This window comes from Plectropomus leopardus, chromosome 12 (genome assembly GCF_026936395.1).
Source record: "Plectropomus leopardus strain MGB_pleo_1.0 chromosome 12, ASM2693639v1, whole genome shotgun sequence".
NCBI lineage: Eukaryota > Metazoa > Chordata > Actinopteri > Perciformes > Serranidae > Plectropomus > Plectropomus leopardus.
The window spans coordinates 31430829-31458799 of NC_142187.1; the positions used below are offsets into that span (position 1 = coordinate 31430829).

The 27971-nt window shown below is 39.3% G+C and overlaps 1 protein-coding gene across 2 annotated transcripts in view; it reads right to left on the reverse strand.

The window, feature by feature from the left end:
- Positions 1-1502: 1502 nt before the first annotated feature.
- The window catches only part of LOC121951430 (guanine nucleotide-binding protein G(olf) subunit alpha), a 67814-nt gene continuing 41345 nt past the window's right edge, over positions 1503-27971 (reverse strand). For both annotated transcript variants that reach the window (XM_042497752.2, XM_088085826.1), the window contains exons 6-12: positions 11502-11556; positions 11324-11397; positions 9184-9242; positions 8876-8996; positions 7137-7267; positions 6978-7045; positions 1503-3916 (exon numbers count right to left, since the gene is read on the reverse strand). In XM_042497752.2, coding sequence (XP_042353686.1) covers positions 3770-3916; positions 6978-7045; positions 7137-7267; positions 8876-8996; positions 9184-9242; positions 11324-11397; positions 11502-11556 — 655 coding nt within the window. In that variant the 3' untranslated portion in view covers positions 1503-3769. The remainder of the gene's footprint in view (positions 3917-6977; positions 7046-7136; positions 7268-8875; positions 8997-9183; positions 9243-11323; positions 11398-11501; positions 11557-27971) is intronic.

The following is a 27971-nucleotide window of genomic DNA, read 5'->3' on the forward strand; positions in this document are numbered from 1 at the left end:
GTGTTTGATTGGACATTTCCCTGACACTGCTAAAATTACACTTTACTGAACACACCTGCGACAGACCTTCAGAATAAAATAACCAAATTGTATAAGACAATATATCAGGATATCTCTAGAGGCCTTTTTCACAGCCGACACTTTTAGGAAAAGTACAGGTGAAAATTAGTGCAAAACATCATCTCAGATTTTAGATATCATAAATTTTGTTTTTAAAGACTCAAATAAAGCGGTGTAATTTATGAACTTAACTTCGTCATCATATCCACATTACCAATTTTTTTTTTTATAATCTCAATGTGTAAATATTCTGTGGTGGCACCAAAAATCAACCCCTCCATAAAGCCGCATTATTGATATCAAGCTACTTGATCATAAATGTATATTTGATTTTCTCCATATCACCCTGCCCTAATATTGAAAAAAAAAAACAAAAAAACGTTAATGATGGCTGAATTCCATTTAGCTGCCTCAGTTTCGGGGTTTTGGTAATTATGTTGCTCAGAGTTGAAACTTGAATACAGCTGAGCTTTCTTTAATGTTTTAAGTGACACTTTGTTTTTCCTGCTGAGAAGTCAAAATGTCAACTGTGAAAAAGGCCAATATTTATACCAAAACAACTCTGCTGAAACACAGTAAAGATACTTTATGTACCCAGCCCGACACATATATGTACAGTGGGGTCAAAAAGTCTGAGAACACATTTAAAATCTGTAATATTTACACCTAAACAAGAAATAATAAGAACGTGAGGATTCAGAATTTTTTTTTAAAAAAAAGGTTAGGGCACATAAATGTAGAAGACATACTTAAACCTTTAAAACATAGGAAAAAATATAAATTAGTAAAAGGTGACAAGAAAATTACTTAATTTTGTTTTTAAAAAAAGAGGGGAGGATTATTACAGTTATCCAGAAATTGTAAAATGTACAGAAAAGTAACTAGATTTATAATAATATTATTAATATTAATAACAATATAATTTTATATTTAAAATTATGTGCGGGAAAAATATAATAAAATATATAAAATAAAAACTTTTACCTTCTGCACTTTTTTTAAAGGTTATTTCCAAATTTGTCTTAGTTTTTATTCTTTTTTTTTGTTGCTTATTTTAAGGTAATTTTCTTCTAACTTTTTTTTAAAACTATTTTTCTTTGCTAATTTTTGAGCCATATCTTGGTAAGTCGCTCATCGCCCTCTCCCCATCATTTTCAAAGAAAGCAAACCAATTTGCTCAGGTTTAAAGGGTTAAAGACAAATGGGAATATACCAACTGCTAAAATAAAATGAAATTCATGTGGGCCTACATTTCTAAATTTTTTTAAAAAAATGAAAATTAGAAGTATTGTGGCCACTGGTCCCAGACGTTTGGACTCCACTGTGCATGTACGACCCTCACATGGACTCCGCCGCAGCATCCACAAAAACAAAAACAAAAAGAAAACTCAACGGTAACAAATCTGGACACAATTGGACACCAAGATGGAAATAAAGCAAAGTCCTCTAATGTGCCTCTTTATTTAAAGAAAATAAAAATGTCATTTAATCATCCTCCCAGGCCAAACAAGGTTTTTGCACCTCCAGTCAGTTCACTCTCTTTTGGGGATAGACGTGTACTGTAGCAGAAGAAAAGGCTGATGCTGTTTGTACAAGGAGAAGAGCTTGTCTTGTTGGGTGCTGCTCACACATTCATAGTGCCTGTGCCATTGGGTATGGCTCCAAAGGACCAAAGAATTACTAATATTGCACGCTCTCATTTATTCATCTCCATTCTAAACATGCTTTCCTATGTGTGTATGTATACATATTTACCGTATACATACATAGGTATGTACACCTAGGCACACACATAATTAAACATGTATAATTGTACATATATATTTATATAGACCTATAAATTTACATGTACATACATTTATAAAATTTTACACACAACGCACACTCGCCCTCACACACGCGCGCACGCACACACACACACGCACACACACACACAATGCGTCTGTGAGTCTATGTTTGTCTTATGTACACATGCGCACAGGCACGCACATCAGTACAGATCTCAGACACACTTCATATCGAAAAAACGTTGGTTCCTATTAAAACAACACCAGGTTGCAATTTGGACACTTTCAATGGATTTCCAATGTTTGTTTAAAGCTGTGAAATTCAAAATAAAATAAAATAAAATAAAAAGGAGGAAAAATAAAATAAACAGAAGAAGAATAAGAAAAAAAAAAAGGCATGGCGCTGCAACATCTGGTCTTCACTGCAGGTAAGTGGTTAATTTGCATAATGTATACAGGTTTTTAGGATTTTTTCCCTATTTTTTATTTTTTACTAAACAGCATTTCCTTTTTTTTATAAACCAGAAAAAACTAAACTCTACAGAGAAAGTCCCCTACCCGCAGTCTTCCGCTGCTGATAGAGATTGACATCAAGCTGTACAGCGCAGTCGAAAACATACTTACATCTGAGCTCATTTACAGGTACAGCCATAATCAAGGCACAAAGATCTACAAGTAGATTTGTTTTTCTTTCAATTAAGTTGTACAAAATAATATTACATTTTACAGTCTGTACAGGATAATTCAACCTTGCACAGTGTACAAGTTAACAAAAAAAAAGAGAACAATACATTTTTCTCTCCCGTCCCTCCTCCCCTCCCACCCTCCCCTCCCATCAGTATCTCTAAGCTAAAAGGATGGTTTGTGTGGAAAAAGGAGGCAGGTCCGAGTCCGTGGAGGCAGCAGGGCTAAGGTGCAGAGAGCTCAGTCCCTTTTCCTTCATTTAAATCCTTCATCGTGTATTTCCTGCCCCCCTCCCACTTTAAACTTCGCTCCACACGTCTCTCGGCTGCTCGGTGCACCCTGCAGCTTGGCAAGCTAACATCGTGACAGGGTAATAAATATTGTGATGCTACATTGTGTGTATGCTTCCTCTGGAGAAAAAACAACAACAACAACAACAACAACAACGAAAAAAAAAGTTATTAAGGAACCTGATGCAAAGTGCATTTATCTCTTCATCCACTCGGCTCCCCTCCGTCCGCTCCTCTCCGTCCAGTCGTCTTCCACGCGGAGAGGAGAGGCAGGTCAGAGGGGGTGAAAAAAAAACCCAAAAAAAAACGGGGCGCAAAGGTCATGGTGGTGACGCCAGCTTTAACCGGCAGGTGACACACAAACATAAACACATGCTCACATGGCATTCCTCCTTTTCTTCATTACACACACACACGTTAACACACACACACACTGCCTCTACACTGAGGTCCTGCAGGTGTGTTTTTTATGTCTCCACACCCACCGAGTCCAGGTCCAATGACAAAAGCCAAAAAACAGGACACAAAGGGGCAAAAAAAAAAACAGGAGGTAGCCCAAGGCTTAGTGGAATGACAAAAATCAAGGCATTCAAAAGGAAGGATTAAAAGAAAAAGAAAAAAAAAGAAGAAGAAGCGGCACGCAACAACTTTGTTCCCCAACCTTCCTTTCACGTCGGCGAAATGGGGATGAATCGGTCTCAGAGAGAGAGAAAAAAAAAGTACAAAAAGTTAAGAAGAGGAAGAGGATTTGACACACTTCAGTAGTACTTCATAGTCCTCGACAGGAGGGGTGGTCGGGAGGGTTTCTTTGGGGGAGGAGGAGGAAGGGTGAGGGAGGGGTAGGAGGAGGAGGAGGAGGAGGAGGAGGAGGAGGAGGAGGAGGAAGGGTTCGTCAAGGATGCAGAATGGTGGAGAAAAACACAGAAGGCTGACGGAGGCGGTCTCCCATCACAAGAGTTCGTACTGCCGCAGGTGCATTCTCTGGATGATGTCCCGGCAGTCGTTGAACACCCGCCGGATGTTCTCTGTGTCCACGGCGCAGGTGAAGTGGGGGTAGCAGTAATGTCTGCCGTCGCCACTCGCAGTGCTGATCCGCTGAGGGGGGGACAGAGAGACGGGACAGAGGACGTTAGAGGACAGAAATATAATCTGAGGCGGCTTCAAGCTCCTCTTTTGGACCTTCAGCGAGTCTCTGAAGCTGCGTTCAACACGCCCTCGTTCACTCCCCCTCGGCACTTGCCCTTAAGGGAATCTCCGTTCAAACTGTCTGAAAAACTGAGGTGAACTTGGTAAGATCGACCCTCAGAGGAGCGAGCGAACAACGATGGTCACTCTAGAGGTCTATACCGCCCACAATGCATTGCAGTTATGCTAGTAAGTTAGTTATTTGACATGACAGCTTCTTCAAAGTGAGGTTTTTCGGTCTCGATCGCCCCCTGTTGTCTGACTGCAGTACAGGTCCTAAGGCCCGCCTCCATGTTAGTTATTAAATTATAAAAAAAGAGGCTTTCCCGCCATGATTAACAGCCGTGACAGCCAATCCGCGCACTCATATTCAACGTAGCTGCCCACGATTGGTCGGACGTGTGTTTGGGCAGGAACTCCCAACTGCGGAAAATCGCTGCTGCGCAGATGCAGGGCTCCCAATGACATCACCCTCGCAAGACGGCAACGCTCGTATCCGGATATTTCAGCCTCACTTCAGCATAGCGGGGGAAAGTGGGGGCGCATCATCCATCTTTATCTACAGTCTATGATTTGACACAGGAAAATCCATCCATGGTAAGGGGTCAGTAATAAGCGAAACAAAAAAAGGAGAAGCTGAATAAACCAGTAAATAAAAACCAGGTGGGTTCACTGTTAGAATAACTTGTAATGACTCTTAAAAGGCTAATAAACTATGTTTGTTTAAAAATAAAAGAAAAAAAGGAAATACATTCACGCAAAATTGCAGGATCTTGCAGGTGTTCAGAGGAAATCCCTGTTATTCAACGATCAATGCCATTACGAGACTATTATGAAAGACACACGTGAAGACAGGGGACAACTCATGAAAAGACAGAGGGGGGGAGACTTGTGACAAACCAAACGAGTCGCCAGAATAAATGTTGGCATTGTATGTTTCTGTAAACCAGGGATATTTTACTTTTTTATGGTTTATTCATGGATTTGTTATCTGAAACTAATCATTTTAAGGCTCACTGGGGGACTGAAACCTGTCCCAGATTACATCGGGCAAGAGGCAAGGTTCACCCACAGAGACAACCAATCACACCAAAAATAACACCTACGGCCAATTTAGAGTCACCAAGTCACCTGCATGTCTCTGGCCTGTGCGACACTGCGAGGACTCAGTGTGGACCTCTGTGCTGCCTCAGTGTCTTTTATATGTAGAGAATATGTTGAAAATTTTGTGTTTCAAATTAAAACTTTCTGTTGTGACAACACTGTGGTAAACAAAGGTATTAGGAACAAAATATTTGGCTGCAGTTACAAAATCATCATGTTTTGGCTTAAAATAACCAGTTTGGTCGCCACAAACAGAGCTTAAAATATCCTGACGCCTCACTGAAAAAAATACCCGCTTTTGTCGTCAAACAGTGGTTTGCTTCTCGGCAGCTGCTCGCCAAAGTGTCACGCCATCCACCATCCCCTCCTCCTCATCCTGATCATAAATTTCATGTAAAATGTCATCTAAATATGATGATATGAAATGTACAAATGTATCAGTGGTTTGCAAAAATGTACAATGACTATTTTATTCTGGTGAATGGGCTGGAAAAATATATATAAACTGGAACTGAATAAACTAACTAGATGGTTTTAACTAGGGGATGCTTTGATTTGATTGATTTATATTAATGTGAAATGTAAAAACACACACAAGGTTGGTCAGCTGCTTTGCATTTCCTCTAGTACAATTAATTTTAATCATATTTTACAGATTGTGCTTGTTTTTAATACAGTTCTGTATAATTTGTTTAGTTTTATTTTGCTGGAGGGGTGCGCAGCCGTAGACTGTAAAAATAACCGACGTAGCTACTGTGACGTCACCCACTGGTTTGTGGACTGCTGCTTTGAAGCCTCGGATTTGGCATTTTGTGTATTTTGTTTTTTTTTGGAGCCAGAAGTGACCATATTTGGACGAGAGTTTGGAGCAGTGAAGGAGCGAGGGGTGGCTGTCACTCACAGACTGTAGCGACGCCTCACAGACAGCCTGTCACTCTAGTGGTCCTGCTCTTAAATGCGTGTAACTTTGGGTTTCAATAAATTGAGTGAGTTACAAAAAAAAAAAAAAACACCACCTGTACAGCTGTGTTAAAATTAAATATAGAGATTAAAACTTGTTTTGCAGCAGAATGTAAACATGTTTATTTCTACTGTAAAGTTGGGCATTTTAACATGGGGGTCTAAGGGGATTGACTGTTTCGGGGGCAGCCTCGAGTGGCCATTTGAGACCCTGCAGTTTTTGGCACTTCTGCACTGGCTCCATTTTTCAGTCTTTGAGGCTGCTGCTTGGACGCCGTGTGCATAAAAGAAAAAAAAAGGCCATCTGCACAAAAGAAGAGAGGAGCTGTGTGATGCGTTCTGTGGTCAGAGTAGCAGCTGCAGTTGATTATAACCACCGCTGCGGGTACGCCGCGGCAGACGTGTTTTGACGAAAACAAGTATGCATACATGTTTTTGCTATATCTCTGTTTTTATTCTTTGACCACATTTCCTATACCAGTCAGCCAAAGCCTGGGCTGTATTTCCTGTTTTGTTTTGTTTCACTATTTTTAGCTCTTTTTTCATTGTATGTCTCTATTGACTGTTTATATGTCGCTGCACTTGTTTTTACTTTTTCTGTTATCACTGCATTACCTAAAAAGAAAGATGTGTTTTGCCAAATCCAGAGTTAAATCCAGAAGTAAGAGGATCTTGAGTTAAAATAATTTTGCAGGATGCACAGCAACATGATGCACAGCTCATCTGCATTAGTCTTGTCCTACTGAAAGGATGTTTTATTAAGTTCAAAGCGCCAAAAATTTGTTGTCGTATGTGTTTGGCATCACAGAGCATAAAACACAGAGTCATGAATTAACAGGACATTCATGGACATTCATTACCTGCTCTGCTCACTTTAAACAGTCCAGAAATGCAGCAAAATACTCACAAGAAACTCATCTCGGATGAAGAACTTAGCTCTCGTCACTCTTGGGTCTTCACCAGGTTCAGGAGTTGCTGAAAAAAAACAATAGATTCACTGTTAACGCCGAAGTTTAGCATGAGAAGGGAAATGTTTCTAATGCTGTGGGTGTTTCAGGTCACAAACCTTCATTTGGTATGGTGTAGCGAGCATATTCAGGGAAGTAGTCTTCAATTTTGGATTTTCCAGCTAATACTTTCTCAGCCAGCATGTCCTGCTTGTTCAGGAATAATATGACCGATATAGTGCGTAACCATCTGAAAAACAACAACAAAACACCGTTAAAGAAACAGCGTACGGACTCGGTGTGGCTCCCAGTAAAGCAACAAAAAAAAAACAAAGGACAGAAAAAACTTTTTTAATGTGTATGAACACAAGAGGAGAGAAACAATTAGCTTTGCATTTCAGCAGAATGAACAACATCTGAATGAGGCCGCACTGATTATTTAGACATATCTGATTAAGTTTTATTCAGTGTCTGCCAACATAAGAAGGGCTTTTTTTACACAGTTGTGGATGGCGAATCATGTTTAATAAAATGCTTTTCATACCCCTTAAGCTATCATGTATCTGTTCATACCGTGCAAGTTTTTCATACATTAGTAAACTAACTATAAAATGGAAAGATGTTCTGCTGCCTTTTCATCTTTACTAGTTAACAATAAGCAGCTAAAAACTGAGAAAAAGTAATGTAAATCACTGGGCCGACTGCCTGCAGCTTAAAAAAGCAGACAAAATAATTATTTTAGAGATGAAATGTTTACTTGTAATTTTACTGTAAATATTAATATGACAACTCTGACTATTCTATTTGTTTAAATTGTCTCTCTTGGATGACTTACACTTTAGTAATGATGGATTTTTTAGCACTTTGACCAAATTATGTGACCTGCCAATACTTCAAAAACACGTTGAAGCGCGGTTTCGGTGCGCTCTGGCAGCTTTTCACCCGTTGTTGCACGAACACAATTTTTAAATATCCCGTCAGAGAGACTCTCAATCTAGCCTGCTCTTTTTTGTTCTGAAAATGTCGGCCTGCTACCGCTTTCTGTTGATGATGAACGAGGTGCAGACTAGGGTTAAAATGGAATTGAATGAATTTTTAAAGGGATGATATCCATCTCAAGAAATATCACTATATAACACTAATATTATTATAATTAGTAGTAGTCATAGTGGTAATATCAGTTAGAATAAATTAAAATTCATAAAAAAAGACATAACTTGAAATCTTGAAACCATTTTTAACAGAAGTGTGTGAAAAAAGTCTGACTACAGTTAAGAAGAAAAGGGAATGTGCAATCGCAGGAGAGATTCAATGTATGTGTGTGTGTGTATATATGTATATATAAAAATTGGAAAAAAAAAGGGGGTAGGATTTGATAAGTATTTACTTCCTCCTGCTCCTGTTCGGACATGAAATGCTTATGTTTGTTTACTGAATATGTACGGTGGGCATCTGATATTGTTGTTTTTAATCATATTTTTATTTGTTGTCTTATTTTATTTGCCACGTTCGAAATAAATCTATCTAACTCGAAACTGTTATACCACTGCAACCCTGGTGCAGACATTCCTCTGCATCCCCGGTGAAGAGGAGATACAGCGAGCATAAAAACAACAACATTTTAAGAGTACTGTCTGCAGTGGAAACACTCAACAGATTTAGGGTGTGGGTACATGTCTGTATACTAACGTTACTATACCAAAAGTTTTGGGTGAAAACGCAGCTTTACATTCTCAGTTTAAGCATCAGAAAAGCAGTAAGCAGGACAAGAAAAGGATTACTGGGCAGAGGAAGCCCTCCTGAGCCTGACGTGTAAATCAACCACTCAGCACAAACTTGATTCATGTTTCTGACTCACCTGTTGTTCCAAATACTGCGGAAGAGGTCCAGGGCTTCCCGTAGCCTGTTGGTGTTATTGTCTTCCCTTATTACCATGTTGTAGCTGCTGCTGGCCACCACGAAGATGATAGCAGTGACGTCTGGAAGAGGAGGAGAGGAGCTACGTCAGGACAGCTTAATGACATCACACGTGTAGGAATAACCCCAAAAATAAGAGGTGATGGCAGAAAATACTCAAAGACAGACGAGCTGTGATAGGAGGAGAGCGTGCCGTCGGTCAAGGACGTGCAGAAGAACAACGGGAACGAAAAAGGCTGAAAGTCTCACCGTTAAAGCACTGGATCCATTTTCTCCTTTCATCTCTCTGGCCCCCAACATCAAACATGCTACGGAGGAGACAAAAATACTGGGTCAGACACAACAACACACTCGCTGCTGTCCTCTTTAATTAAAGAGTTCATATTTCTATTGGAACATCAGGTACATATTGTACTGCGGTTAGCCTGAGAACGTTTACAGATTTATTTTCATTGAATATTCACATCAAGAAACATCTTTCAGATCATGATAAAGATCTGCTCTCTGCTGCTGATCTGATCTGTAAAATGGGACAACGCTGAGAACATGAATAATCCATTAATCAATAAACAACATGAAAAAGAGCATGCTTTGTACATACTGGGTACCCTGTGTGACCCTCGCTAGATGTTTGGAAGTCATCAAAGCTGAATAATGAAAAATGCACACCCAAAGGGAAGTCACATCCCACAGCTCCTCTATCAATCATTCAGGATGATATAATTTGATACAAAGGCCCGTTTCAGATGGTAGAATAAGTCTGTTGTGTCTGCGACTGCGGAAATAGGTCATCTCATCTGACATCATCAAAACAGTTACGAAACACTTTAACTTTTATTGGCTGCTCTTATGACTGCAACCAAAATCCAAAATCACGGCAGTTGACCGCAGGGGATTCACGTCACATTTTTTAGGCACTTTGATGACGCTCTTATCCACCTCAGCTTCCAGCCGCAGAGCAGGTTTGGTGTTTGGTGTTTGGTTCAATTTTGTAACGGGGCATGACGTTTTGGGGTCTTAACACGAGGCCGAAGCAAATACGGCAATAACGCCCAAGAGGGCATTCTTAACTGAGTTCTTGGTACGACAATGATTCCAAAAATACAGTTTTCATGAATAGGTGACAGAAGCTGCTGCTTATGAAAGACAGTGGACGTGACTGGAGATAATCTTTAAGTGGGGCTGGTGTTTGTTTCGTCTGCGAATGTCTGCTTAGAAAGTTACGATGTATTTTTGTTTCTGTGTTTGGTTGCTTGGCACTGGGATTTTTAGAATACACTGTTTTTTTTAACTCAACCCTTTGAAACCTGAGCAAATCAGCTTGATATCGTTCAAACACATGGGAAGAAGGCAACAGCCAACTAAAGAAATGACTCCCCCCCACAAAAAAGGCGAGAAATTAGTGAAAAGTACAAGAAAATTACCGAAAAATTATTGGAGAAAAAAAAAAGAGAGAAAATAAAAAACAACCGAGGAAATTACCTTAAAAAAAGGATTAAAAATTATAATAATTTTGTAACATAATTTTAAATACGTAATTATTATATCACGAATAAAGTTTTCCCCTTGCTTTTTTATTTTTTCCTCTAGACATTCCCCCTGGCTTTTTAAAATAATTTTCTAAAGCTATTAATTTCTTGTAATCATTGAAACTTTTATCACAAAGTTGCTCATTGCCTTTTTTCCATGTCTTTGAAAGAAATTGCACCACTTTGCTGAAAGATGTAAATACTTGTAAAAGACATCTGACAGCAGCACAAGAAAAGGGATGTCACTCCAGAATTCAAAGGGTTAAAGTACTGTTGTTAGATTTTAAAAGTTTCAAAAAAATGTGGAACAAAAAAAATGGAACAAAAATATGAAGTGGACGCAGGACATTTAGGAGGTTGCCCTGAGTTACATTATGATGCCTTCAAGCTCTATTCAGTAAAAATGAGTATTGGGTGAAAGAAAATCATAATATTCTCTTCATGTGTTCAGTGGAATCTTGTAGAATTTAGTTTCTGGCAAGAAACTTAAATAAATATAGTTGATTAAAATTAACTGAAATTTTAACAGCGATATAAAAAAGATATTTGAGAGGGAATTATGATATATTATAATTAGTAAAAAGATTTTTGAAGCATTTTTTAAAAGTTGTTTTTCTTGTTAAAGGTTATATTTAAAGTTATTTCATAAATGTGTGCGATCAAATTTGTGCTCATTCAAAGGTAGTGATAAAGGGCTTATTATTTTAAAACACTTTAGTTTTATTGTATTATAATGTAGATTTCTGTTTCACTGGTACAAAAGGGGAATAAAAAAACAACTACAAAATATATAAATTAAAATATTGGTGTCGGCCAAATTGTTATTTCAAACATCAATATCAGTCAAAAATTTCACTTACTGAAAGTTCACTTTGTCTACTTGGAACCTCGTCTCGAAAATCCCTGAAGTTAACACTCGGCAGCGTAGAAGGTCCTGCAGAACACGGAAACAAATCCAGTTTAGTAAAATTTACAACAAGCAGCGACCTTTTGGAGATTTCCAAATTATAAAGTGTGCACAATAAAGGGAGGGCTGACCTGGTCCGTTGGTGTGTAGTCGTTCTGTCTTACAGAGTCAATTCTGTCCAGGAAACTGTGAAGACAGAAACACAGCAGACTTAGATTTTGCACTAAATCCATTTTTATCTGCTGCAGAAAAGTGACGAGCATTCAAACACATGAGACAATTCAATATGTATGAAAAGTGGGAAATGAATCTGATTAGTCTCCATAAAGACTGATTTCTAAACCAAACAAACATCAAAGCTCGCCACATCTCACAGAAACCCAATGCCACTTTCAGAAATCCCAACATTTATCTATTTATTTCAACCTCTTTTCAAACCTAATCACAGCTGTTATATCATTTATTAAACATGTCCTGTACTGCATCAGTTCAAACTGTTATCTAGTGGTTCATGTGAGCCACACCGGATGCTGCGAACGGCGGCCGCCATGTCTGACTCCCTGTAGAGGCTCGGTAGGCCGGTGTTATGGCAGCCGGTTGCCACAAGAGGGCAGGGCTGTTCAGTCTGGGCTATTTTGGTCTGTCTCTAGCCAGAGTGATTACATAAGGCGGTTATTGTGGAGGTTAGACAGCTTTCTGTTGCCGTCTCTTCACTACTGAGAGAGCATGTGCAGTAGCAGCGGTGGCGGCAGCAGCAGCAGCAGCTGGGCCTCTCTGCAGCACAGCAGGCTCAGGACACCGAGGCTGGGGACACACGGTCACGCAGGCCCCTGGACGGTCGTGATCACAAAAAGACTCAAACAATACTGGTCTAAGGGCCAAAATATCTATATAGATTTTAAAAAAAAAGATCCATAAAGCACTAAACAGGTATTTAAGATACATTATGATCCATAATATGAAGCTTTACATGAAGGCAAATATATATTTTCCAAAACAGCCTGTATGAGTCTCCAGACAATTTAGGCATTTTGAACTTCTGGTACGTTTCATTTTTACTAAACACTCAGAAGTTCTGATTTCCAACTCTGAAAGTCAGTGAAACCTCATCAACTCCAACCTCAAATTCCCAAATGTCTGCTCCATGGATTTACAATAGTACAATTTACAGTGATACACTGTTTAATTAAGATTCCTGTCTTATTTGCGTCTCATTAAAACGGTCGTACACAATGATGTATTTAATACATTTTGATACCAATTCAGGCCTTAGATTTAAATGAATATATTCAATGCCCTTTAAGACTTTTTAAGGATCCACAGGAACCCTGAACACTGAACATTAAACATTTAAACATCAATTGTGTTTATTTAACTGTGGGAAGACAAAACTGTGATTAATATTAGATTAATTGTGTAGCCTTATTAAGAAGTATCAGAATCAGAAAATCTTCATTGATCTCTGGGGGAAATGGTGGTTTCTTTCCTGTCGCTCTGATGCCAGCATAGAGAATTATAGCAAGTAGAAATAAGTACCAGCACAAGTATATAAAAACACAAAATATAAAATAGAAATAGAGTGATTTAAAAAAATTGGCACTAATATGTAAATATTTGAAAATAACAGTATAAGTACATATGATATGCTGGGTATGTGAAGTGTGTAAAAATACAAATGTAAAGAAATACAGTAATAGACAATTAGCACTAGTGTGTGGATATTTGAATTATAAATATGGATAATGCAACAAATGTGTGAACAGTGTAAAAAACAAGTTAAAAATATAAAAATATACACGTGTGCAATGCTACAACAAACAACAGAGACACACATAAGCAAGAATAACAATAAGAATACATACAATATGTGTCACATGTTCAATAAAGAACATGCACATTTAAACAATTGCACAGATGATTGTTGTGGTTAAAGTCAAGGCTACAGCCATGATTGTGACAGTACAAATATTTAAGAACAATAATTATTACTATGGTGAGAGGAGCACATATTAAGTGAAGGATATGAGGAGTAAACGAGAAGACCTCCCAGCGTGTGAGACACAGATGTGGACCCATCTAACCATCCTTAACTGGTTACCCACACCGTCACTGTCACAAGACAGTCGGCACGGCCACAAGAAACTCGAAGCACGCAAAATGAGAAAGTCTGGATTTTTGTTAGATTTCGGCCGGGGATGGTTGTCAGTTTATTTTCAATCCAAAACCCTAAAAGTAGCACACCCAACACGCCCATGTAGAATTAAATAACCTAAGAATGAATGCTCTATTATTCATATGATTATGAAAGATAACACCGCTCATGTGCTCTGACAACAATGTTCTCATCACGCCGACTTTATTTCTGCCTCACACAGTCCACACAAAAGGAGAAGTGAGGCTATTTCTGAAAGAGCACTAGACTTTCACACACAGGGTCCGTGCATCGACGGTATCACCAGACACAACGGCATCTAAAATGAATTTCAACGAGGAAATGTTATGCAAGATCATCAATAAATAGTTATGACTGTTGGCTTACTTTTTATAATGTTACAAGAGTGACAAATGCATGCCACATGTAACCACAGGTTGAAGCAACATCTAAAAATTGCTCATTTATTATTTTAGTGCACACTACACTTTGTACTTATTAACCAGACGAGGCGTGTGTGCCGAGTCATCTCCCCGGGCTGATTAGAGGTCTGATCCTGGACAAAAAACGTACAAATTGACCTTCAGATGGTCGTTTCTTTCTCTCTTAAGACCTTTAACACCTAAATCTGAAACTTAAAGACAGCCTGATGAGTTTATGACTGCAGAGAAATGCTTTAACAACAGCTGCTAATGTTTTTTATATCTCGATCGCAGTGGTTCCAGAACTTTTTCCACTCATGAATACAAAGTTATATTTTCTTGTGACCAGTCATCATATTGTGGCTGCTCGTTCACAAGTTGATTTTCATCTCAGACTAATTGATGTGAACAATTTAAACAGGCCTGAACAAGTAAATCTTTACAAAAGCGTTTTGTCTTTTTTTTGTTTCTCACCCAGGAAATCATTTTATGAAATAGTATAGACTATAGAGGACAGTGTTAACTAAAGAGACTTGGTGACTCCTAAAACTGATGCAATGGATAGAAAAAAAAACTGAAGAAGCCTTAAAGGAGGTGAAAATAATACAGTTTCCAAAACATTCTCAAAGAAGATTGACAAATTATTTAATTCAAAATGTAAGTCTACATTCTCTCAGTCTCAGTAGTCTCAGTCTCAGTAAGTCTAAGTAACCTTTTTGTTCTTTTTTCGTCACTGATTAGTCAGCCGAATTGTTTGCTCTAAGTCAGTTTATGAATCAGTGTGTAAGATTTACAGGGCTCCCCACACGTTCAATTATTTTGTGGCGGTCTGCCACAGTTAAAGCATTTGCCGCCATGTATTGATTTTATATTTTAGGAGCTGGACAGTTCTTTAGGAGCATTATTGGACTATATACCGTTTTGTTATTCAGTGCAGCACATTCTCGGAGCGCAGAGTGTACTCTGGTCACAGACGGAGCAGTAGAACATCAGGCAGTGTGACAGTGTAACAGCTCATTGTGCTAGGTTTAAAAATTAGCTTTTTGCAGCAGCTTCTATCAATCTGATCGGCTCTGATCAAATCGACTCAAATATCCACTCCGCAACTTAACCTCCTCAAACTGCTGTTGAGGAAAAACAAACTCACGATGAGTTCTGCCTGTGCTGCCTTTATAAACCCAAAAACGGTCAGTGTATACAGAGGGGGAACGCACAAAATGATATGAAACAGACACACACACAAGATAAAAAATAAAAAAAGGTAACGATAATTCTAAGGTATCAAAAACACAGCAACTCGTATTTTCAGGTGATTACACACTAAAGAAAACTAACATATTATGTTATATTCAATTTATGCTACAATATCCCCCTAAATCCTAACTGCTGGACCTTTAATCGATGTAAGATTTTTTTTTAAAACACATGTTCCTAAAACCCAGAATGGTGTAATTAAATTACTTGGTATGTCAGACAAAACCTAAAGATGTCCTGCTTATCATCACATTAAAGTCAGACAAGCAGCAAATTCCCCCGATTAAGAAGATGAATAGATTTTTGCTTCAATTTAAAAAAATCTAAATATTATTAATTTGATTACCAAAATGGTTGCCTATTACTTTTCTGTCAATTGATCAATTAATCAAATCCAAATTTAGTGCATTTTAATGAAAAAGTTAAAAAAAATAATTTAAAAAACTATGTAAATGATCGTCATATAGAGACAAAAACACATATCTGTTGTGAACTCAGCAATATGCACAGACACATGTCGACATCATGCTGGTTCAAGAAGCAAATTTATCAAATCACACAATTAATTGTATCTATTTTTCAATTAGTGCTTCACTGGAAACAACACAACCAGCAAACCTATTAAACTGCGCTTTGTTTTACACAACATACAGATGAGTATCACACACACTGAGCAGACACTCATTCACACACAAAAACATTAGAAAAACATCCAAAAAAATCTACTGCTTTTGCCCCATCACTGCAACAATGTGGGAGTATTTTTAGTCAGCCTTCCTTTCAGAAACCTAGCTAGGTTATAATTACTGAGCGCTTTGTGACTGCCATGTGACAGAAGTACTATTGGTAGAGCGCTGGAGAGCCAAATATAGTCCTCGTACCATGCGAGAAAAAAAGAACAAGGGTCCTGGGTCCAGGAAAAAAAAAAAAAACGCAGAAAAAGATAACATTGATTACGGAGTGGCCGTCCTGATAATGCCTTATCAAAAGGTTTGGGTGCAGTTTTCAGAGGCTGCTCTGGTCGAGCGCCACAAATAGACGAGCTGGGTTTCAGGTCCGGGGAAATCGGTGGTTTTTGTTCTCCAGAGCTGTTCTCTGCTGCCGTCCGGGATGTGATGTGGTCATTTTGTCAAATTTGTGGATTTTTTTTCCATCTCTTTTTATTCAGGTTTTCAAAGTTAACATACAATTTGGAAGGACATGTAGAGAAAATAGCTCGTTTTTTAATTAAATGTGTAGAAAACATTGTCTGACAAAATACAAATAATACCCTGGAGGCTAAGCTGCTATACATGTTTAGAATCTCAAACAACTTTACAAAATGTCTTTCAAAAATAGTCTTATACATTTTTTTTTTCATTTAAAAAGGAAGAAATTTGTGGGTTTGAGGGATAACAGGCCACCAGGTTTTCCACTCTGTTCTCAGAAGGTGTTCAGTACTTTTACTGTAAATTATGTTTATATGTTATGAATTTGTTGCTTTATTTTTTCAACTTTGATGCCTTTTCAAAACCATCAAACCACATTAATGCAGCTGTTGCTTTAGATTTATATTTTACTAGTCCACAGCAGTTTTTCTTTAAAGGTATACTTCCCTGATTTTGCACCAGCTTTGGATCAAACAATGTGTGCAGTATGTTTAAATGAACGATCTAATGTCCCCCCTCCCACAGCGAAACACCAACCGATGAAGGAAAAGTGTCAGTGAGCGCACTTTCACTGGCTCTCAGGCTGTTCCTCGAACTACAGGCTGCACTTCTGCATTTTTGTATTCCCCGCCACCAATGTCGTCACCGTGGACACAAAGATATTAGAGGTAGATCAAGAAGTGGTGCTACTGGAATCTGACAATTGTTCTTTTTTCCCCTCATATCATGTCAATAATTCAAGCCTGATTTACCTTAGTTTATTGTTGTGCTCTTGTCTATTTGTTTTCGTTTTGTCTTTTGCTCAATGTCTGTTGCTCAATTCTTATCTATTTAATTTTTTTCCTTTCTCTCTTCTGTCGGGTGGTCTTTGGGGATTGTGTTATCTGTGATGTGGTTTTGTGTTGGTTGAAAAATTTGAAATTCAATAAACTTCAAGTCACAAAACAAAAAAGGATCTGTTTCTCTGTCTCTTTCAAACTCAGAGTAATCTCCGATCAAACGGTACAGCTAGGTAGAGCTGATCAAAAATTACACGAGGGAATCACCAGAAATCCCACGATACGAAATCATCACCATACAATATTATTTCTGTTTTGGATGTTTTGCAATATACAGAGCATTGCGATAAAATATCCATAAATATATTGCAATTTAGTAATAAAATTAGTAAGGTTAAGTTGGAAAAACAGTTTTTACTGTAGCATAATGTATCAAGTGGACTGAAGAAGCAGTTGAATGTGTTATTCTAGTAGGCTACAAAAGTTTAATTTTGCAATACTATGCTGCATTGATTTTTTTCTGCAACTCCTATCGAATATAAGCCAAGATTATGTTACTCGCTGCTTATTTCTTGCCCAAAACTAAGCAGCGCTGATCAAATATGAACCAGACTCTGTCACTGAGTCGTCTATTTCTCACCTGAAATGTTTACAGAAACATCACACATACAAGTGGAAGTGTTTATTGGTCTGATGCGGCGCAGTGCATTCTGGTAGTTTTTCTTGAGCAAATGCCACAGCAGTTTTTCTCTGTTTTCTCTTGTCATGTTGTACCAATTTTCAAAGTATTTGCATATTTTGATGACGTATATACAGCCCGGTTTTATGAAAAGACCATCTTCCTAGCGTGAAATACTTCTTTAAATGGCAGGTTGAATAAATAACTTTAAAAAAAGAAAACTCCACTACTGTCTTGTCTATTACAGTCCCTGTCTTTCCGTCTGCGGGGCTGGGCTGTCTCTGTATTTAGCCAAAACACACTGTACTTGTCCTGCGGGCCGGTCTGTGTTGCTATGTATAGGCTTTGTTGTCCACAGTATCACTTGACTTGGCCTGGTCTTCCTGCGTTGTTGGCCTCATGTTTTTATAAAAAAATACAGACATGAATATACACACACACACCAATACGCTGAGGGAAAGTAGACGTGTGTGTGTGGGGAGGGGGGCCTCAGCCACCACATGGTCCAGGTCACATGTTGCTGCCCATTGAGCAGAAAAAGGGGGCTGAGGGAAGATGGTGGTAGTGGAGAGGCGGGGGCATAAAAGCGCTTCACACCGGGGCTCGGGGACACGGGTCACCCAGCTCCACGGGGACTTCTCCCTCAACCAGAGTACAAGCTCTCGTACCATTAGGCCGCTTTCAGAGAGCCACAACAAACAAATAAACAAACAGGCCTAAATACAAATAAAGCCACAAACAGAATAAAGTGAACCAAACATCCAAATCAAAGCCAAAACAAACTCAATGTATCAAGAGACAACAAAAGTCAGAAAACTGAGCCAGTTGTGAATATGCACAAAAGTACAAAGACACTGAAAAGATGCATGAACGAGACTGGAAAACCGTCCCCGCCAACAACCTTCACACCAACCAGCAGCACCCAGCCTCATGTGCTCATTTGATAATTGGGTTGACTTTTTACAAATAGTGGACCATCTTTAATTAGCAGTGCAGAGGAGCCGATCAATAGTTTCCATATTTTGAGCCGCTCAGGCCAGCATAATGGACTTTCGCTTTAGTCTCCAACTGACTGGTGACAGAGCTTTAAACTCACCGCTGGACACGGCAGCAGCACCACCACACTGTCCCTGTGAACGGCTTTATTTAAATGTTTCTGTTAGGGCCTTTACGTATTTATGTGTGTCATAAATTTACTTTCACTCTGTTGAGTTTTGTGTTTATTTGCCATGACCTAAGAGAACGATGTAAAGTTAATATCCATGACATTAATTTAGAATAAACAGGAGTGCAAACGAAGTATGAGCGCTGATATTCAACAATGCTACATAAAAAAAAAAGAGAGCACTACCATAAAGGAATACTTCACCCCTGAAATGATTATTTTTACTCAGCCTGTGTTGCATTAAATTTGTGAGTTTTACTCACATGCCTCCACAGTGAACAACATTCAACAACAGCAAAACTATGTTAAAACAAACTCTCACACAACCCCTGTAGTACATTACAAGTCTAATATATCCAGTCGTATGCTCTGTACTTCCCAAACAGAGGGGGAACTAAACTGAAAGTGAAACTTAACTTTGCTCTCTCCGAAGCCAGACTACTGTCACAAAAACAGTGATTTTACCTCGCTGATCACAGGAGCTGCAGGTGATCAGTTAGTCAGTTTGTGATATTGTGTGACTTTGCTGAATCAGAGCAAACCATTTAAAACACCAAAGTCACGCAAAAACACAGACTAACTGACCTAGTCAGCGGCAGACTTCAATTCATCAAGAAGTTTCTCTGTTTTTGGATTCTTTATTCACCTTGAAGGCATGCCAAAGTACCAAAGTTTTCTTCACAAATTTACGGCAACAAGGGCTGAGTAACTGATATATACAAATGGTCATTTGGAGTTGCTCATTAATAAACATGACAAAACATGACAAAACAAAAAAAAACACAATTTCAAATCTGGATATGGGGCTCCATACGCAGCATGCCCCTGCCACCGTGTTTGCATGAGCAGCACGTGAAGACTACTTTGTTAAAATGCAGCAGCTGACACACGTGTGGTGTTCACAGTGACAATGTATAACTACTGTATAGTTCTACGATTAAAAGCCAGTGCTTCACAAATTTAGGAAGCCATGAACACCACTGCATTGTCAACAACACGCACATGCAAATATATCACAATAAAAAGCCTTTTGTTAACAAATGAAGGGATTTTGTCATACAGAAACGCTGTCAGAGGGCATGTATTTTGAAACGCAAACAGGAAGCGTTGAGTTAAAAAAATAAATATTCATAATTTTTCATGTCTGTGACAGATACAGACATTGAAAATGTAATGAAATGTGGTATGATGTCAACATGATTATCAACACACCATTTTTACAGCCTATTTTTCCTGAAAAACCAAGCGTGTGGTGCGGCCTGGGTGTCACATTTACTTTCATTATTGATTAATTAATTTTATGCAACACTTGGTCTACGAAATGTCTAAAAAAATCTCTATATAAACACAATAGAAGTCCCCCGAAGTTCATGTGTTCATACCTCTTGCTTTGTCTTACCAGCAGTTTAAAACCCCAAAATATTTGGCTCAAAATTATACATAACAGAAATAAGTAGCAAATCTACACATAGAAAAAGTTTGCTATCAAAATACTTTCTGACTGATTTTCTGTCATCAATCAATTATTTGATTTAATCTGACAAAAAAATAGTATAATACTAACTGGATCATTCTTGGAATTATACGTCTGTCAAACTGTAATCTAATATTCAAACTTGAGAACTTTCCCTCCATGCTTCATCCGCTGTCTCGTCTCCCAAAACAAACCGAGTATCCTGACGAAAACCCGCTGCACTACACATGAGCCTGTCAGAGGTATTGAGCTGCTGCAGCACACAGAGCCACGTGCAGCAGGACGTGAAGGCGGAGCTGCGCAGGATCCTGGTCACCTGGTGGAAAGATCTGAGCCCGGGGTTCAACTCATCCATCCAAACAGGAACACTGTGCAGTTTGGGAGATGGATCTGAAACTAGACAAATCCATCAACGGCTCAGTGGGTACTTCCTAAATATAGGAGCAAGAACGGAGACACTCCTGAAAGTCAAACCAAATCTTGTGTAAACAAAAGTGCCTGCTTTATCTCAAGGCCGCCAATTCCCCTTCCAGGGCCGCATCAAGTCATGGTTTTGAAAGGTGTTGTATAAAAATGTGAAATACATTGTAATGCCCTTTTGTCTCTGCTCAGTGTCTACGTGGACCATTACATTACCTCTGCTGCCTTAAAATAGACTCGGCCCCCAAATTCGGGCTGCAGTGGGAACACTCGGCCTCTGTCAGGCCTGAACCGTGTCCCATGTGGAGCTCCCGACTGCAGTTCTCACAGTGAAATTGACTTTTCTTAATAATATTGAAGCCCGACGTCGATGCACTATCTGTCAGCTACTGAATTAGTCTGTGCCAAAATTAGAAAACGAAATAAAAATAGTCTAATCAACAATATCGAGCAGGTTTCAATTCTCTCGCCCGTAAACAACCGCAGCCTCCGTGTCTGATTAGTTGTTCCGCTTCGAAGTCAACCGCTGACCCAGTGAAAATGAGCTTTTCCTCTTTTCCCCTAATCAAAAATCAATAACCAATATCAGACAAGGGAGTCTACAGTATCAGATTGCATAAGCCTGAATCGAGCCGTGCTGGCTGAACCGGGTGGTGATTAGAAATTAACCAAATCCACACAGACGGAAATAAATTCTCCATTTAATAAAGCAGTAACCCATTCAGATCATTGGTTGTTAACTTCTCTGGGCTGTCTAGATCTACGATTACGGTCATCTGACTCCCACCAAAATGCACATTGTTGATGGGATGTCTAAAAGCCAATCACAGTGTTCCACATCATCTAAGGTGGACCACAGCAGAGCCACGCCCCCTTTTTAACAAGCATGGCTGACCATGAGACAATGAGGACGCACAAAGTATTTATTATACTGTTAATGTCCAAACTTGTGATAAAACTGTTTTTAAAGTGAGCATGACATTATATTACTTAACATGTCAGTGAATAATAATAATATGAAAGATTTATAGCTTTTACTCATTAAAAGCTATATCATTATATCATTACTACATATACTATATCATTACTCACTCATTTTTAATGTTTAGATTCTAATAATACAATAAACTTTTAATGCATTTCATTGATTACGTTCACACAATATTTATCTCAGAAGGTTTGCAACATACTGTTTTCATCGAATATTTTGAGTTTTGGACCACTGCAGTCTTTGACATGAATAAATCATTGGTAAAAAAAAATAATCTCATATTTTGTTGAAAAGGTCTATTAACATTACACTACATTTACTATTCTTTTGTGTTTGAAACATAATTTTGATTTTCTTTAAAAATCTTAAACCTGCAGATTCTCAGCCACAACACTGTTTTTGGTTAAAAAAAAGGGGGGTCTGTTAAGATCATTTATTGCCATTTTTACTATTAGGGGATTTTTGCATTAAGTTTCTTTTAACCACTGGAATGGACACAAAATAATAACAATATATTTAATTAGTTCATTTCTTTCTTTTTTTAAATTCCTCTTTTAAGATTTTAAACTTGCAGATTCTCAGTCTCTACATTTTTTTAAAAAAAAAAAAGCCCTGTAATTCATCATTTTAAAATCCTTTTTAATATTAGGTGATTCTTGCGTCAAGTTTCTTCATGTATTGAAATGGACACAAAAACCCACATAATTAATTAGCTAATTTCTTTTACTTCTTCTTTTAGGATTTTAAATCTGCAGATTGTCAGCCAGAGCTCGAGCTGGCGAGGCCTGTGTGCTGTTTGTGTAGTTCACACGCTGGCCTCCGGGTGGCATCCCTTCGCTCCTGCTGCACACAGTCGCTCTTCCACACTGACCCTGCCTGCTTTTAGCAGCTGGGTTCCCATGGCAACCCCAGTCGGTCCATACCACTCCTCTCTCCCTCTCTCTCTCTCTCTCCCTCGTTCTCTCTCTATCCCCCCATCTCTTCCTAAGCCAGGCCGCACTTGTATCCCTCCATTCCCAGACTCTCCCATACATCAACACAAAGCAGAACCGAGCTCTCTGCTCGCTTTCTACACTTTATGTGTGTCACTGCGTGTGTGTGTGTGCGTGTGTGTGTGCATGTGTGTCTTTTGTGGGAGGGCACAGCAAATTTAGGCTTGCGAAGACAGATTATTTTAGAGTGCCACCGTCTCAAGCACACAACCAAAAATAATTTTCAGTAAAAAGGGGGGAGGAATGTAATGTGTAGTCTGTAGTATGTGAAGAGACACAAAGCTACTGTCACAACATGACGGACGCAGTTGTGATGAATTCGACGCACGGGGTTATATGAGTTGAGAGCTGAACCGTGGGGATAATTGATAAGGATGTTACAAGTCACGGAGCAGTCAACAGCAGTCCCATGAGATGGGCCCGGTTACAGTAATGCACACTGGGAAATGACTCTTTATGGCCAAGAGGTAACTGCAAACTGTTGTGACGGCTTTGTAACAACCCTGTATGGAGAAAGCAACACACCCTGGACCCCCGAAAACAAAAAAATCACAGCGGCTTTATGCACTGTGGGATGCAGCCAGTAAAATTACCAGGTAGTTTTTTCTGTCATTACAGCTGCAGATTGGGGGAAATGGATTTAGAGTGATTTGATGTGTTGGTGATTAGAGGGATTTCTGTACAGAGTAATGAGTGTACAGCGTCGTTATTTTGCCGATAACCAGGTGAGAACAGCAGGGTCATACAGGAAATATTTGTCAACTCGCTATTTAGTAAAATAGGTTCCTCAACGTCTAACTTCACTCTACTTCTAAACATATCTAAAACATGCTAAAGATTATGTCGAATACACCCAAATCTTCTAATTAAGTTGTACGTGACGCTCCTTTAAACTTTAAATCTCTCCTTTTTGAATATACTGAGCTGTTAGAGTGGAATCCAACAAAAGCACAGTTAGCTGAAGTTTTATGATACTCTCTTTTCCTTATGTGAGAAGCTGTTAAAATTAAGACAATGCTGAACATCACTTTGAAGAGCATTCATATTATGATCATTTGTTACTGAGCAACTTGCAAGTGCTGGTTTGTACTCCAGTTTTGAGTCAGAGATTCGATTTTAGCACAAATCATTCTAACTGCACTGTTAATATTGCTGCCTTCACATGCTCTTCGGAAATACTCTGTTCATGAGTTATGAGCACATGAAGGGCCCTCAAAAATTTCGATGATACCCGGGTTGCCGAGTTGTGACGTTTGCGTAATGTTTCAGGGCAGCAGAAATGGCGGCAAGCATTGAAACAGTGTCAACAATCAACGGTAAAAAATTATATATTTCTATAATTTACTTTTAGTAGTTGCACATTTCAGTAAATGCATCTATTAGCTGTTTCAAGCAAGCAAACCTTTAACTATAAAGCATGACAGGAAAGTAAACTAACACTGATAACGTTATTTTATGACACAAGTTGCTGACTTGATATCATAAATGCATAAACAGGGAGGGCAAAAGTCAATGTCTGGTCAATGGCAAGAACCTTTTTTTTAATAATTCGTGAATTAAATTAAATTGTATTAATTAATTAAATTAATATTAAACATTTTTTGATCACATGCTAAGTTTTACATGGTATTAATGTTAACTGCTATCCATGTAAAGTGACCTACATTAGATATGCAAATATAATACATATAAAAATATATATATAAATATATATATATAAAAATATAAATAAACTGGAAACAGCTATAAACCTATTGTTTTAAACACTCCTAACATTGAAATACAACTGATCTTCTTTGTAGCTTCCTTATTGTTCTCAATTTACGACCTCAAAGCACACAAACACAATGCAGTCAGAAAAACGACTCCCCAATTCAGAAAATCCGTCATACTGTGCATATGACATGTAAATGTTAAAGGACCACCGCACCATTATGGAGAATTTGCCTTTCGTTACCAGAATTAAGGCCCAGACACACCAAACTGACATCAGAGAACGAGCAGCAGCAAAAGCCGACTATTGTGTCGCCTGTGTCTCGGACACAGACACACCACAGAGACTACAACCAACATGTACGTTCTGCGCTTGTAAGAGGAAGTAACTTCCATATCAGCAGACGGCTGGAGTCGATTATCGTCATTCAAAGTGGGAAGCCAGAAGACCGTCATGATGCTAGTTAGTCAACTAGACATTAAAAATCTAATGCTGAAAGAGCAAAGCATATTTAAAGTGCAAACGTAATTACTTAAAATAATGACAATTTTTATACTAAGTTTAGTATTTCTGACGTCAAACAGTGAGGGTAGCAACATTTGATCGACTTGTTGACAAATCAAGCACATAAAATGTCTCAAAAATAATGACAAATACCCATCTCAAAGTCCTTGATTTGTCTCAACACTCGTAAACAAATATATTTAGTCTGCAATCACGTGAAAAAGAAAAGCACCAAATCCTGACACTGCAGACATTGGAACAAGGAACTGAAGGGCCTTTTTGCTTGAAAAATAAATGATTGTTGGTTTCCATATAGTTGAAGATGAATTTCATATCGATGAACTGACTGATGTTATTTTAGCTCAAGTTTTTGGTGCTGCAGCAGAGATAGACAAATTAGCGAGTAGCAAATGACACAAAGGAACATGTAAGTTACTTTACGCCCTTGTTTAACCTGTCACAGCTGTAAAAACACAATAGGTGTGGACTGGAATTAAATTTCTAAATAAATATTGTGTTAGAGTGCAATATCACTCTGAAGAAATGCAAAGGCATACAAAGAGGAACCGGATGTTCACTTGACATAGCATATTGTTTTGTCAGGGCTCTTTAAGATGGGCTCCTTATCTATCTGGTCAGTGCGGAGAGGCTGCAGAATCCCAGGTTAAGAATGCCTACAACAATAAATCATCCAACCAAACCGCCCGACCACGGCTTGTGCTGGAGCCAAATGTTTACTTAAGTTAGCCTCCGAGCTACCTCCTTCAGTCTGGCCTGATGAAACAGCCAACAGCTCAAACTGTCTGGGCAAACAAACCGCTGTGACAGAAAAATATAAAAGCTTTCTATAAATAGCACCGTGCCCCCCTCTGACCACATTCCACGGGAGGTGAAAGTTGAGGCGTGTTTGACTAGTGGCCGAGGTGGAGGGAGACCTTTTTGCCTGGGTGTGGCTGGACACCACTAGCTGCTAGCCCTTGCTGCTAGCAGCCGGGGCCTGCAGGCTGCACAACCTGAGCTACAGCAGCACACTGTGAGCAGGCGCTGAGGTTTTGAGAGCCCCCATGTGATGCAAAACATGCTAATGTCAATGCTAAACACACGTGGTCATGTGCTTTTTGATGGATTTTGCACGGCTCCGAGTCTGCTCGCTCTGATAGGCCGGCTTGGCAGCAACAGGGAGAGAGTGTGGAGCTGGGAGCCCCTGTCATGATTAGACAGCAAAATGTCTCCTCGCGTGTCAAACCCCACTTTGATCAATTCAGCACCCCCCCCTCTGTCTCTAGCAGTGGCAGAAATGGTTGAGCTGTGTGTGTGTGTGTGTGTGTGTGTGTGTAGTAGGGGGAGACAGAGCCAGAGCGAGCAGGAAAGCATATGGGTGCATTCATACACTCGCCATGATTTGTTTTACGTCGGGGCATTAAAAGAGGAGAAAGTATGGCCGGGCAAGTGCGTAGTCTCTCACACACTCACACACACAAAACCAACACAGAGGCGTTTTGTGTCTCACCTTCTGCTACTGACCTTCCCTTTGTTTACAGCGCATTGCCGGGATACTCCCTTTGATTCGGCTGCGCACACGTGACCCTCCGCCAGTTTCTGCTCTGCAGTGCTGCTGCTAAAAATAGCCTCAGCTTGCCCTGGCTCCACAGCTAGTTTACATAAGCTCTAAGGGGGTGGGGTGGAAGGGAGGGGAGAAAAGGAGCGACAGAGGGGAGAGAGAGAGAGAGAGAGAGGAGGGGAGCCTCAGTGAGGAGTGAGAGAGAGAGAAGAAGAGAGGAGGAAAAGGAGGAGGAGGGGGTCTATGGACGACCATTCCACAATCTCTGAGAAGGGAACCTGCAGCGCCACTGCTGTCCTCCAGCAGTCTGTGCCTTTACACTCCTGGTCAACAGCAGGGAGAGTGTGTGTGTGTGTGTGTGTGTGTGTGTGTGTGTGTGTGTGTGTGTGTGTGTGTGTGTGTGTGTGTGTGTGTGTGTGTGTGTGTGTGTGTGTGTGTGTGTGTGTGCGTGCATGCGAAAGAGAGAGAGCGAGAGAGCGAGAGAGAGAGAAAGGTATGTGTGTGTGTACTGTACGCGTGTGTAGTCGGCACACAGTAACAGACTCGCAGATATCCGCCATTCACCAGCCTCGCTCTGTGTCTCTGTCTGTCCTTTAAAATGGACGCACATTTTAACCCAAAAATAAAAATCTATTTATAGGCACAATTCCCCTTCTTTAAGTGGAACATAAATTCCCATTTCTCTGCGCAGCACTGTTCATGTTAAGCATTCAAAGAAACAAAAACTAACAACCAACACAGATTTACAAATCTCAACATGAAACATTTGTTCATTTATAAACTGAGATTCAACATGTTTACAGGAAGTAAAAAGGCAACAACTATTTAACTTTTTCATACATTTTTATATGGATTTTAGATATACGTTTTAAAACATATATCACATTTCAAATGTCATCCAAACTATAAGCCCTTTTTTACAAACATAGCACCACAGAGACGCTTGGAAGTCCTTTCTTTACATGTTCACACAGAACCAAACAACAGCAGTGTCATGTCGCTCCAGTGTGTGATTTTGGACAGCATGCCAGCATCGTGAAAAATGAAATAGGTGTGACAGGCGTGATGTTGGACACAACAGCATCTGCCTCCAGTATGGCATACAACACATGCGTCGGCAGCACTTTATAAACAATAACAATGACATAATGTGGCAATAACAATCATTTACCGACTTTTAAATGCCGGCTGATCCCGTGATTCATTTATTTATTTTAATATTTGCAGACATTTACAGCTGCTCTTATTCTTTGAGTAGCTGCTAGCTAGCAGAGGACCGGCAGAGAGTGAAAGTTTGGCAGATCAGCTGATGTCCTCTACGTAAAACAATGGTGCTCAAGGCGGTC